Here is a 14,030-nt window from a genome sequence, read left to right as displayed (position 1 = left end):
TGCTTCCTTTCTTCCCTGCCTCCCTCTCTCCCTCCTTCCTTCTCTCCCTCCTTTCCAACCATCTTCTTTTCTTCCTTCCTTCCCTGCCTCCCTCCCTGCCTCCCTTCCAACCATCCTCCTCCCTCCCTCCCTCCCTCCCTCCCTTCCTTCCTTCCTTCCTTCCTTCCTTCCTTCCAGTGGGGGGTTCCGGATCCCGTTGCAACTGTTACAGTGCGTGCATGCATCCTTACCTCTTGCAACGCTCCACGACACTCCAGCTGCTCGGTGGAGTGTCGCACAGGGGCCGTACGCTGTGCGTGCGCAGATGGCCCATTTCCTTCAAATACAGGTAAGGAACGAAGGCAAGCGTGTGGGCCCTCTGGAGCACCATACCGGAACAGTATCTGGGGCTCCCCGCAGGCACCGATACACCCGTACTGGGGTGTACCGCCTGCAACCCACCACTGCTTCCTTCCCCTGGCAGTGTAGTGGTTAGAATGCAGTATTGCAGGCAAACTCTGCCCGCTGCTAGGAGTTCAATCCTGACCAGCTCATGGTTGACTCAGCCTTCTGTCTTTTCAAGGTCGGTAAAATGAGGAGCCATATTGCTAGGGTCAATATACTGACTCTAAGCCACTTAGAGGGCATTGTAAAGCACTATGAAGTGATAGATAAGTCTAAGTGCTATTTCTATTGCTATTGCTATTCCTTCCTTCTTCGTTTATTGCTCTAAACCAGGGGTGTCTAACCACGGCAACTTCCAAGACCTGTGGACCAACCTGTGGTGCCCACAGATCTTCAAGTTGACAAGATTCCTCTAAACCAAAGCTCTGAATTATTTCAAAATCAACCCGTGTGCTTACAAGTCTTTTTTTTTTTTAAATCCTTTCCATGTGGCTCATTGTGATAATGATAACTATTCTGTCTTTTCATCCGCCAACTAAAATCCACCTTTGAGCCTCATCTTGTTGGGAGCCTGATATTATTCACTTGTGTAATGAGTTTAGCAATCAATTCAGTGAACCGATACCATCTTTTTCTCCCCTTTCTTTCCTTTAAAGGACAAAAAGAGTTATTCCTGCCCTGTGTGCAAGAAATCATTTTCTGAAGACCGACTTATAAAAGCTCATATAAAGGCAAACCATCCAGGTAAGATAAGCCATGCTGATGGGTTTGAATGCAGTGTAATCATGGAGGCAAGGTGCCAACTGAATAACATTCTGCTGTTATATTATTGTGCCTTATTTCTGTTAGGCTTTCATTGTTTCATTATCGTTGTGGGGAAGATAATTTTTAAAAAAACGAAATCATTTGGGTGATTAAATTGTTTAGTGTCCCAGCACCTATACTATGAATAGTAACTCGCCAGGCTGAAATGAAGGAGGCCGAGCTTTCTTCTGGAATTGAAGATGTAGAGCGTACGAGTCGTTAACAAGGGCTCCTAAGTGCTTCTATAACCTTCCTGTCTCCTATCTGCCAGGCTGCTCAAAGGACTTCTGGTTTCCAGCAAAACAATTGGAATTGATTTTGGAGATGTTAGCAGAGGGGGAAGGAAATTGTGACTGGTCAGCTTCTGTCCGCAGTGTGTATTCAGCACTTCGAATAAAGTCATAAGGAGCATGTGTGAACAGACATCATCTCCTTGTTCTGACCTAGGCTACCCAAAAAGCACGAAGCCGACTCCTCGTCCCGATAAAACCCCTTTTATTTAGTTTAAAGTGAGTTCCTTTTAAGCAAAGTCTGCAGCAGTCTTTCAAGATATTTCACAACTACAGACCTTTATCAGGCTTGGAGAGCTGCCAGGCTGATATCTTCCAAACGCCACTCTGTAGCAGACAATACTTGGCAAGAAGTCAGGAACAGAAATCTTCACTCTAATGAATTGAACTAATTGTCTCCTGCAAACTCCCCTCCCCTTTTGCTCCTCTTTTATTCCCTACGGGAGGGGCCATTCACCGTCCACCTCTGGCTTTACTCCCAAGTTGTCCCTTGTCCCTTAGCTGTTCCCTTCTCTTGCAGCTCTGTGCATTCGCACGTCAGGAACAGGCTCCAGCTGTTCTTCTGCCCCACTGATGTCCGACTCCGAAGGCAGCTGATAACTGTCAGATGGCCCTGACCCCATCTCTGCCTCCCACGCAGAGCCTCATCAGGTCATAAAACAGGACAAAAGTCACTTAACAGCTCTCTTATTAGCAACAGAAATTTTGGCCTCAGGTGTAATCAAGGACTACTTTTAAAAGTATTTTAATTCTTGACTTGTGACCCCAGAAAAGCTCCTTATGACTTTATTCAAAGTGTTGAATACAAAGCTCTGATCGCTGCCCTCTTCCCCGCCTCACCTCCCCCCTCCCCCAATATCCCACATCAATATACCTAACAACCAGCTTTGCAATTATGGCTGTTTGCAACTTCCCATGGTCATGTAATTGGGTTTTACAATGGTTTTGCCAAAAACCCATTATTTGCTTTCAGATTTTGGCCAAAGCAGCCCTTAGTGAACCCTTGGTTCGCTTAACGCCCGTGCTGTTTGCTTAATAATGGCCACAAAACAGTTCATAAAATTGGGTCAGTAGCATGGTTGGCCTGATTTACGATCGTCACAACTGACAACCTTCCGGGCTAAGCTTCATTATAGTCGTAATTCGAAGACTACCTGTATATGCATCCTTGTAAAGATAGGTTAGGGACACGGTGGCTCAGTGGCTAAGACGCTGAGCTTGTCTATCAGAAAGGTTGGCAGTTTGGCGGTTCGAATCCCGAGCGCAGCGTAACAGAGTGAGCTCCTGTTACATGTCCCAGCTTCTGCCAACCTAGCAGTTCAAAAGCATGTAAAAATTCAAGTAGAAAAAATAGGAACCACCTTTGGTGGGAAGGTAACAGCGTTCCATGCGCCTTCGGGATTTAGTCATGCCGGCCACATGACCATGGAGACGTCTTCGGACAACGCTAACTCTTTGAAATGGAGATGAGCATTGCCTCCTAGAGTCGGGAACAACTAGCACATACGTGCGAGGGGAACCTTTACCTTTAAAGATAGTGTACATCCTTACGTTTGTTTATCCTCCCACGCTGAGTCTGAATAATGCATCCTTCCTTTCTGGCAATTATACCATCCCATCTGGGTTTTTAGGCCTTTTGCAGTTGTTAACAAGCTGTTTATTTGGAATTCCCAACCCTTCCGGAAATCCTGGGTGAAGCCTTGAACAAATTTTAGCAGCTCTCGGAGACTATTAAAGTTCATAAATATTTGGTTAGTGAAGCCGCTCTGCTTAGGTGTTTACTGTTTGAGAAGGCTTCCTGCGAGAACACACACACACACACACACATACACAGACCAATTTCTGCACCCATAGTCCAACCATTCTCTAATTTGTCGCTCAGAGAGCAGAAAAAACAGTGTAAATCACAAATGGATTGAGCAATGCTGGAAAAACCATCAATTAATGAGCTGCTTTCTTTCAAGTTCTGTCGTCACCTGGCGAAAAAGAAAACCCACGAAAGGAATCCTCCTTAAAAGATTCAACAACCGGCAGTCAAAAATAAACTATATTTTATTGGCTTCTGAAAATGTCTTCCCTGAAGACCAGTGCTTACCTTCCCCCCCCCTTTTTTTTTTCTTTTCTGCTTCTTCCTTCCTTCCTTCCTTCCCCAACCCCATCTCCCCTCCCAACCTCAGAGGTGTCCATGCACACAATTTCCAAGATTGTTGGCAGGAGAGTTCAGCTCAAAGGACTGATCGGAAAACGAGCTGTGAAATGTCCTTATTGCAATTTCTATTTCATGAAGAACGGATCGGATCTCCAGCGTCACATTTGGGCTCATGAAGGTAAATGGGGTGTAACAAGGACCGTAATTGCAGTAATTTGCCGGGGGGGGGGGGGGGGGGGACAGGGGGACACAGGAAGGCAAAAACCTGGGAAGCAAACCTGATCTACTCTGGTACAAATGCATACAATGAAGCTGTTCCTATTTCAGCCCTTTTATTAAAAGTCCTTCTTCAGCATCAATGATTAAATGATAAACAAAATCATATCAAATCCTGCCTCGGCCATAAAAACCAGCTGGATGTCTTTGGGCCAATCACCAGGAGACGGTAAATTCTAATCCCGCCTTAGGGAAAAAAGCTGACCAGGTGACTTTGGGCCAATCACCAGGACATGGTGAGTTCTAATCCCGCTTTAGGAAAGAAAGCTGGCCAGGTGACTTTGGGCCAATCACCAGGAGACGGTAAATTCTAATCCTGCCTTAGGGAAGAAAGTTGACCAGGTGACTTTGGGCCAATCACCAGGACATGGTGAGTTTTAATCCCGCCTTAGGAAAGAAAGCTGACCAGGTGACTTTGGGCCAATGACCAGGAGATGGTGAGTTCTAATCCCGCTTTAGGAAAGAAAGCTGACCAGGTGTCTTTGGGCCAATCACCAGGAGATGGTGAGTTCTAATCCTGTTTTAGGAAAGATAGCATGACCAGGTGACTTTGAGCCAATCACTCTCTCCCAGCCCAATCTACTTCACAGAGTTGTTGTTGAGGGGAAAATAGGAGGAGGAAGATGTGTTGGATATATTTATTGCCTTGAATTGTTTATAAAAACAATAAAGGCAGGGTATTGGTGTCATAAAGTCCATTGGAGCAGGGAGAATTCAAAGCACAGTTTGGGATTTACCCCACAGCAAGGAAGAAAAGAATAATAGTAATACAGTCTTAGTAAATAGTTTGACAGTGTTGTGGGAATTAGTTGTTTAGCAGAGTGATGGCATTTGGGAAAAAACTGTCCTTGAGTCTCGTTGTTCTGATGCTCAGAGCCCTATAGCATCGTTTTGAGGGCAGAAGTTGAAACAATTTACGTGCAGGATGTGAGGGGTCTGTAGATATTTTCACAGCCCTCTTTTTGACTCATATTATATACATTTATACATATTATATGCATATTATAGTTAAAACATATTTAACTATAACAGCAATGCTATATTATTTAAAATCTAGCAGGGAGCTCGATAGCACCGGGGGAAAGTTTAATTCCCATCATTGATGTTGTGTAAAGCCTTCTTCATTTATGGTATTTATAATACAACTTCTTCCCTAGCTCCGTTTTATTGCTTCAGTATGTAATATCATCAGTTTTCAGAACTCCTTCCTATATCCTATTTTGGAATTAACACTGCATAAATCAGTTGTTTGTTCCTCATCTCATTCAGGCTATATGTTCTGGAATTTTCTGCCTCAGCAGCTGAAGTCCACAGTTATTCAGGAATCAATATGCTGAATCTCTTTTATTGCTAAATTAATGAATCAGGGTCAGCCCAGCAAGTAATTCTTTCTTGATACAGTATGTACCTACAAACAAAATGTTAAATTAACGTATTACCATTTGTGAAGAGTTTTTAATATTCACACATTTTCAAAGCTGCTGGCCACACAAAAAAAAAAGGCAACAAAATTCAGTTTGCTGAGCTATTACTACTTCTCCTTCCCTCCCCAAAGGTGCATAGCTCTCTACAAACCGCAAGACAATGCACTCTTATTCAAGGAGCTTAAAATCTATAATTACAGCTCGGAGAAAAAGGGATGGGCAGGAGAAAACGGTAAACCAGAGTGACTTGGATTCACATAACATTTAAGTCCTAAACTTAGATAAACAAAATTCGGTATATTAGGTCTACAAGGGACTCTGAGCAAGGAGCAGGATTAAAATAAAATAAAACTATCCACTTCCAGTCTTCATGTGAGTTACAGTACGTCCAGAAAAATAAGCCATAATTGTTACTTTATGCTCTAGATCAGGCATGTCCAACATGCAGCTCATGGGCCACAGCCCTGGACAGCAGCCTCACAAGATCATAAACGTTTAACATTATGTTACTTATACACAGTATGTTCTTTGACTATGTTTTATATATGACTCAGGCAAACCAAAAGTTTTGACACCTTTGCTCTGGATCCGTGATGGCAAATCTATGGAACACGTGCCACAGGTGGCATGTGGAGCCATTCATTAGGGTGCATGAGGTGTTGCCCTGTCAGTTCCAGCGCGCATGAGCACGCTGGCCAGCTGACTTCGGCCTTCATTTTCAGCCATTTTTCACCCTCCAGAGGCCTCCTTGAAGCCTCCGGAGGGTGAAAAACAACCCAATGTGCAAACTGGAAGTTTGGGAACGGACTTCCAGTTTGCGCGTTGGGCCGTTTTTCCGGAGGCTCCAAGCCACCGGAGGGCCTCCGGGAAGGGGGGGGCATTTTCACCCTCCCCAGGCTCCTAGAAAGCCTCTGTCCTGCATAGCAACCTGATGATGCTTTTTGAAGATGAAACCCACATAACACCTGAGGGATTTGCAGATTGGAGAGTGGGCTGAGGGTTACCAGTGGGAGGGTGTTGGACACATTGATATGTATGATTTCGCACGCTTTTGCCTCAGTCCTTGCTTTGCTTAGCTGCTATCTTCTCATAACCAGTAAAAGTACTCTTAATTCTGCGAAATTGAGTTAAGTGGTTTCTTTCTTGGTTGCTGAGGGAGGCTGGCTTGACACACACCCAGATTCTCACCCTCTTTTTTGAGGGAAAAAGGTGCGTCTTATACTCCCAAAAATACAGTAATTGTCTCCTGCAAACTCCCCTCCCCTTTCACTTCTCTTTATTCCCTATGGGAGGGGCCATTCACTCCTGAGTCAATACTTGTTGCTGTTCCCTTCTCCTGGCAGCTCTGCGCAGGCGTACATCGGGAACATATAACTGATCGGGAAATGATAACAGCCCTGGCCCCATCTCTTCCTCCGACGCAAAGCACTCATCAGAGCCTTCCCCAGACTCCAGGACTGGCCCATGTTCCTCCCCAACCTCCTCATTCTCTGAGTCTGCCATCAGCTCTGCTGGCCATTCTGTGATACAATTTTGCTAAGCAGATGAAGCCCTAAAATAGCCCTCCCTAATTGGGCATCCCCCTCCCAAATACCTTGTAAATTCAACCCCCAAATTCTCAACCCGCTTGGCGGGGGGGGGGAAATGCCACCTGAAAATATTCTCTCATCCTGATTGAGCTGGACAAACCGACCGCATAAAACTCTTTCTCTCCCTGTAGGCATCAAGCCATTCAAATGTTCTCTGTGCGAATACGCCACCCGCAGCAAAAGCAACCTCAAAGCTCACATGAATCGCCACAGCACCGAGAAGACGCACCTGTGCGACAGGTGCGGGAAGAAGTTCAAATCGAAAGGCACCTTGAAGAGCCATAAACTCCTTCACACTGCCGATGGTGAGTAGCTCTGGGTCAGGTTTGGAAACCTTGTTCCAGATGGCAAACGAAAGTGCGATTGAAGGATGCGAGTGGAAAGAGACCATCCAGGCCTTGTCTGGTCTTATTTAGCAGATGGGCCGACATTTAGAGCCAACTCCCCGTGGAGATTCGAACCCTCACCACCCTCCAGGCCTTCCGCATAGCCCTTAAAACCTGGCTGTTCCAACAGGCCTGGGGCTAAAAAATCGTTGCCCCTATCTCGAATGGTATGATTGTTGCGCTTTTAAATTATGTATTGTTTTGTGTTGTTGTCAAATTGTCTGTATCCCCCTTCCCTTGTTTGAGTTGTGAGCCGCCCTGAGTTCCCTTGGGGAAAAGGGCGGCATACAAATGAAATAAACGAACAAACAAACAAACAACCACAGAAGAACACTTCAAGGGGCAAATGTTCTCAGTAGGACATTCTTCTCTTTCTACTGTGTTGTATGTCCCTGTGCTACACTGTTAGTTTCACAGAAAGCTTATGTGACGATATGCATGCATTAATTTTAGAATCTGACTGCAACAGGCAGGGTCTGCCTGTTCCAGAGGTTGTTTTTTTTTAATCAATTTATAGCAATAGCACTTCAACTTATATACCGCTTCACAGTGCTTTACAGCCCTCTCTAAGCGGTTTACAGAGTCAGCCTATTGCCCCCAACAATCTGGGTCGTCATTTTACCCCTCTCGGAAGGCTGGGTTAACGTTGAGCCAGACAGGATCGAACTCCTGGCAGTTAGCAGAATGAGCCTGCCATACTGCATTCTAGGAAGGAAGGAAGGAAGGAAGGAAGGAAGGAAGGAAGGAAGGAAGGAAGGAAGGAAGGAAGGAAGGAAGGAAGGAAGGAAGGAAGGAAGGAAGGAAGGAAGGAATAGCACTTCGACTTATATACCGCTTCACAATGCTTTTCCATCCCTCTCTAAGCAGTTTACAGAGTCAGCCTATTGCCCCCAACAATCTGGGCCCTCAATTTACCCACCTCGGAAAGATGGAAGGCTGAGTCAACCTTGAGCCACTCAGGATCAAACTGCCAAACTACAGGTAGCTGGCAGTCAGCAGAGGTAGGCTGCAGAGCTGCATTCTAACCACTGTGCCACCACGGTTGGTATAGAGACAGAAGAGAACAAAGTATTAGCCAAGTCTCATCAGAGCAAATGAGAGGTTTTTTTTTTCCAGTTTCACATTATAGGTAGTCCTCAACGTACGACCAGAATTGAGCCCCAAATCTCTGTTGCTAAGTGAGACAGCCGTTAAAGTGAGTTTTGCCTTAATCAACAACCTTTTTTTTGCCACTGCTGTTAAGGGAATCTCTACAGTTAAGTTAGGAATGTGGGTCTTAAGTGAATTTTGCTTCTCCATTGACTTTGCTTGTCGGAAGGTAGTGAAAGATGATTCTGCCAATGTCATAAATGCATACCAGTTGCCAAGTGTGTGAATATGGATTGCCTGACCAGGGGGACGCTGCAAGTGTGGAAAATGATCACAAGTCACTTTTTTTCAACGCTGTTGTAACTTAGAATAGTCACTAAATGAACTTTCGTAAGTTAAGGGCTACCTGTATTTTATATTGGCTATCTGTCCTTCTCTAACTAAATTCACATATTCCTTGACTTACGACTGGTCTCTTAGTGACCATTTAAAGTTACGGCTTACATGTAGAAAGGGAGTTATGAGCCGGTTCCCAAATTCCAATGGATCCCCCACATCATGTGACCATATTTTGGGTGCTTGGAAAGCATCTCACAGTCATGTGACCAGGTTTTATCATGGTTTTATGGATCTGAAAAGGAACAATCATGGAATTATATGAGCCGCGGTGGCGCAGTGGTTAGAGTGCAGTACTGCAGGCTATTTCTACTGACTGCTGGCTGACTGCAGTTTGGCAGTTTGAATCTCACCAGGCTCCAGGTTGACTCAGCCTTCCATCCTTCCGAGATGGGTAAAATGAGGACGCAGATTGTTGGGGGCAAGATGCTGTCTCTGTAAACCGCTTAGAGAGGGTTGTAAAGTACTATGAAGTGGTATATAACTTTTAAGTGTTAAGTGCTATTGCTAATTTCCTTAACTACTGCAAAAGTCATAAAATTGGGTGCAGTCACATGATGATTCATTTAATGGCCGGCACAACTTAACGACCGTAATTCCAGGCTCGGTTAACAATAGTAAGTCAAGCACTAACTGTACTGGTGTCTACCAACACTTCTTCCTTCGTTATTCTGAGCCAGAAGAGCATCCCAACATAAAGCCTCACTGCCTGAGTTCATTACAGCTCATGGCAACTTGTGATGTTCATCAAAATTTGACTTTTTCTTCCTTCAGAAGGATAGAGAATATTTAAACCAGATTTTTTTTCGTGGTACTGTATAATAGGAAAAGGGACACGGTGGCTCAGTAGCTAAGATGCTGAGCTTGTCGAACAGAAAGGTCAGAGTTCAGCGGTTCGAATCCCTACTACGTGTAACAGAGTAAGCTTCAGCTACTTGTCCCAGCTTCTGCCAACCTAGCAGTTCAAAGCATGCAAAAATGCAAGTAGAAAAATAGGAACCAATTTTGGTGGGAAGGTAACAGAGTTCTGTGCACCTTCGGCATTTAGTCATTCTGGCCACATTACCATGGAGACGTTTTCAGACAGCACTGGCTCTTCGGCTTTGAAATGGAGGTGAGCACCACCTCCTAGTGTCGGGAACGACTAGCACGTATATGCAAGGGGAAGCTTTACATACAATAGGAAAACCGTCATCTTCTGCATGAGCTACTCCCAATTTTCTGCAGCAGTTTCAAATTTCGGAACTAGTTTTCTTCACATTAGTGAAAATCTGCCTTTTTCCCCCTCTTACATGTTGGAGTATTTCTTCCAAGTTTTTGACAGCTCTTTCTGAAAGGATTTCAAACAAGCATTTCTCCGTCCTGGTTCTATAGGAAGAGTGGGAGTAGAACAGATCTCTGTGTGGGTTTAAATATGCTCGTTAAATACTAAACCACTCTTACTTTGCAAAGAAAATGATGAGGGAAGAGGAACAAATCAGTGGTGGGTTGCAGGCGGTACGCCCCAGTACAGGTGTACCGGTTCCTGTCCAGAGGACCGGATACTGTTCCGTGACCCGTCAAAACCGCGGTCCACTAAAGCGCGCCCGATCAAAGCGCGTACGTGACGTCATCAGCAGCACGACAAATAAAATTAAAAATAAATTAAATTAAAATAAAATTAAAGCAAGCCGATTCACATAAAGGTAAGGGTTAGGTTTAGAGTTACGTTAAGCGTTAGGGTTAGGTTTAGGGTTAGGTTAAGGGTTAGTCTTAGGGTTAGGGTTAGGGTTAGGTTAAGGGTTAGGGTTAGGTTTAGAGTTACGTTAAGCGTTAGGGTTAGGTTTAGGGTTAGGTTAAGGGTTAGTCTTAGGGTTAGGTTTAGGGTTAGGTTTGGGGGGGGTAGGTTTAGATTTACGCGTTAATTTTAAGTTTACCGCTCACAGCGTGCCGTTTTCGTCGCGCTGTGATGACGTCACGTACGCGCTTTCGTCGAGCGCGCTTTAGTCTACCGCGGATTTGTGGTGGAACCTACTGTTCCGGTACGGTGCTCCAGAGGGCCCACCCACCCGCTCGTTGTCCTTACCTGTCTTTAAACTCTTTGGCGCATACAGCGTAATGCTCCGCTGAGCAGCTAGGGCGTCGCGGAAACATTGCTGGAGGGTAAGACACATGCGCACACTGCACGCATTCATGTGGAGGACGCCAGGCCCCATTTCAACCGTACCAGTTGTAACGGAATCCGGAACCCACCACTGGAACAAATGTACTTTGTGTATGTTAGTATTAGAAGCTGCTATACAATTGAGGACTTTTTGGCATATCAGTTTAACAAGTACATATTTGCTGAAGGGAAGAATATTAAAAATATCCATGCAGTGGAGAACCAGTCTCAAGACTTGTAGTTTGTCCTACATTTCTCTTCTGTCCACTGTTGTGCAGCTTTTGACACTTTTTTGGTGCCTGAAAAGATACGTGTAAAATAACACTTACACAGTTTAGCCTTCTGCCTGTTGCTTATCACCATCTAGCCATCTTCTCCAACCAGCAAGTCAAACCATTTCCTTGACTCCCCTCTTGTTGTCCACATGCCAATTTTTTCCCAGCTCAAAGTGCAGGTGTGGGGGGAAAAATCAGTTCTTAGATGAGTAGAATCAATTAAATCAACTTGATTTAATGGTTTTCACTCATGCAAGAACCGTTTTTTCCCCCTTGGTTTTATCAGTATATAAGTAGTCCTTGATTTACTACAACTGAGACCAGAATTTTTTTCACTTATCCTTTATGTATCTCAGTTTATGGCAATGGTCGGCAACCTTAAATACTCATAGAGCCACAAAGGTCCTAACCGGAACCCCCCCCCCCATTCAATTCTGGAGCTGACCGGAAGTCCAATTCCCCCACCATAGAGTCTCCTCCTAGCATGGCGTCCTTTGTCCTTTTACCAACTGGTGACAGGGAGCCACAGCAGAGGGATGAAAGAGCCACATGTGGCTCCAGAGCCACAGATTGCTGACCCCTGGTTTATGAAGACCCCCTTTGAACAACTAACTCTTTATTGCTCTTCAACAACAGTCAAAGTTCACTTCCGTTTATTTATGCTCTTTCCCCATTTGGATCTGAATTTCTCCGCTTTCTGTTTCAGGAAAACAGTTCAAGTGCACGGTGTGTGATTATACTGCGGCCCAAAAGCCACAGCTTCTGAGGCACATGGAACAACACGCTTCATTCAAGGTAAGAAGCCTGCCACTGGGTCTTGTTTTTATAAATGTGATTCATTGAACTGCTGCTATGCCTGACAGCCCAAGGTTTCAGGATTACAACTGAACAGCCTCTAAATCAGTTCTGGAACTGAAGCAGAATGGTTTTAACTTTTAGCCAATTGGATGGAATGAGGTAGGAATTTACATTCTTTCATTTTGATTTAGGGAGTCCTCCACTTACGACTGTAATGGACCTGCCCGTTATGATTTATGATGTTGTGGCCCGCCAGCAGAGTTGGCAGCAGATTCAGACAGTGAGGAGGTTGGGGAGGAACATGGGCCAGTCCTGGAGTCTGGGGAAGGATCTGATGAGGGCTCTGTATCGGAGACAGAGAGGGGGCCAGGGCTGTCTGACAGTTATCAGCTGCCTTCAGAGTCAGACATCAGTGAGGCAGACGAACAGCTGGAGCCTGTTCCCAGTGTGAGCATGTGCAGAGTTGCCAGATGAAGGGAACAGCTAAAGAACAGGGGTTGACTTGGGAGTAAATCCACAGGTGGATGATGAATGGCCCCTCCCAGAGGGAATAAAAGAGGAGCAAAAGGGGAGTGGAGCTTGCAGGAACAAATTAGTTCGTGTAATTGGTTCGTGACTCTCTGAGACTCCTTGCCACGTTTTGCATATATCAGTTTGTCAGCTCTCCACCACCACCACCACCACCACCGGGCATGCGCACGCATCCCCCCCATGCATACATGTGCGTCTTCCGCATGCATGGTAGAGACCCAAAAATCAGCTGGCTGGCAGGAGGCACATGCGCATGTGTGGTAGAGCTGAGCTGGGTGACGGTCGCATGCCAGCAAAGGGTTCTGTGTGCCACCTGTGGCACATGTGCCATAGATTCGTCATCACGGTTCTATATTTTAAAAAATTGGATCCAGGTTATGATACAGGAGAGTCTGAGATACTTTGAGAATTCAAAATCCAAGAAATGTCTTTAGTAAGCAAGAGAACTTGTGGGATGTCATTAGGAAGCTCACACCGATTGTGATCCTCTTTCTGCTTACTGTGTATTGTTGTTAGCCAGCCTTACTGCTGTATTTGATGGAATTAAGAGTTTTCGATATTCCTCTTAAAGAATCTGTCTTCTTTGGTTCACATCCTTTCTCCAAAGGTTCAGTTGAGATCTTCACATCTACCTCCCAACTGGGAATGTTAGAAACTGAGTTGCTTGCTCATTTTGCTAGGAGCAAATCTGAGGATGCTGGAGAGGAAAAAAACATAGCAAAACCTACTTTTACGAAGGCAACAGACAAGGCAGTTTATTTAATTTGGTAAACAGATCAAGGAATGTCTCCCTCACAAGCTGATCTGTGATGCTTCAAAGTGCCTTTACAAAGCTATACAAGATGAAATTAAACTTTATCAAAGAAATGCATACCTACGTACATGTTTAAATAAGGGATGTGGTGGCTCAGTGGCTAAGACGCTGAGCTTGTCGATCAGAAAGGGTCGGCGGTTCGAATCCCTAGTGCTGCGTAACGGAGTGAGCTCCCGTTACTTGTCCCAGCTTCTGCCAACCTAGCAGTAGAAATGCAAGTAGATGGGCCTCCTCCGGATCCCATCTGCCAGTCAATGTCGACTGGCGACTACACGGAGGAGAGCCTTTTCTGTTGCAGGTCCGACCCTGTGGAACGACCTCCCCGTCGAGATTCGTACCCTCACCACCATCCAGACCTTCCGCACGGCCCTTAAGATCTGGCTCTCCCAGCAGGCCTGGGGATAGGTTCTTAATTTACCCGCCCGAGTGTTGACTGTTGAATGCAAGTTGTGTTTTATTATTTTATTTTGCTCACTCACTGTTTGTCTTTTGGTATTGCACCCCTTCCCCTGTGATTGTAAGCCGCCCTGAGTCCCCTCAGGGAGAAGGGCGGCCTATAAATCTTAATAAAATGTCTAAAAAAAAAAAAAAAGAAATATAGAGACCAATTTGGTGGGAAGGTAACAGCATTCTGTGATCCTTCGGCATTTAGTCATGCTGGCCACATGACCAAGGAGACATC

At 45.2% G+C, this 14,030-nt stretch overlaps 1 protein-coding gene across 1 annotated transcript in view; it reads left to right on the top strand.

Annotated features, from left to right (window-relative positions):
- The window catches only part of ZFAT (zinc finger and AT-hook domain containing), a 119,168-nt gene that overhangs the window by 57,443 nt on the left and 47,695 nt on the right, over positions 1-14,030 (top strand). Inside the window, exons 8-11 of the mRNA XM_032222991.1 lie at positions 1,041-1,128; positions 3,656-3,805; positions 7,048-7,221; positions 11,912-12,000. Coding sequence (XP_032078882.1) covers positions 1,041-1,128; positions 3,656-3,805; positions 7,048-7,221; positions 11,912-12,000 — 501 coding nt within the window. The remainder of the gene's footprint in view (positions 1-1,040; positions 1,129-3,655; positions 3,806-7,047; positions 7,222-11,911; positions 12,001-14,030) is intronic.

Source organism: Thamnophis elegans, chromosome 8 (assembly GCF_009769535.1).
Source record: "Thamnophis elegans isolate rThaEle1 chromosome 8, rThaEle1.pri, whole genome shotgun sequence".
Lineage (NCBI taxonomy): Eukaryota > Metazoa > Chordata > Lepidosauria > Squamata > Colubridae > Thamnophis > Thamnophis elegans.
This window is presented reverse-complemented; position numbering and strand designations above follow the sequence as displayed.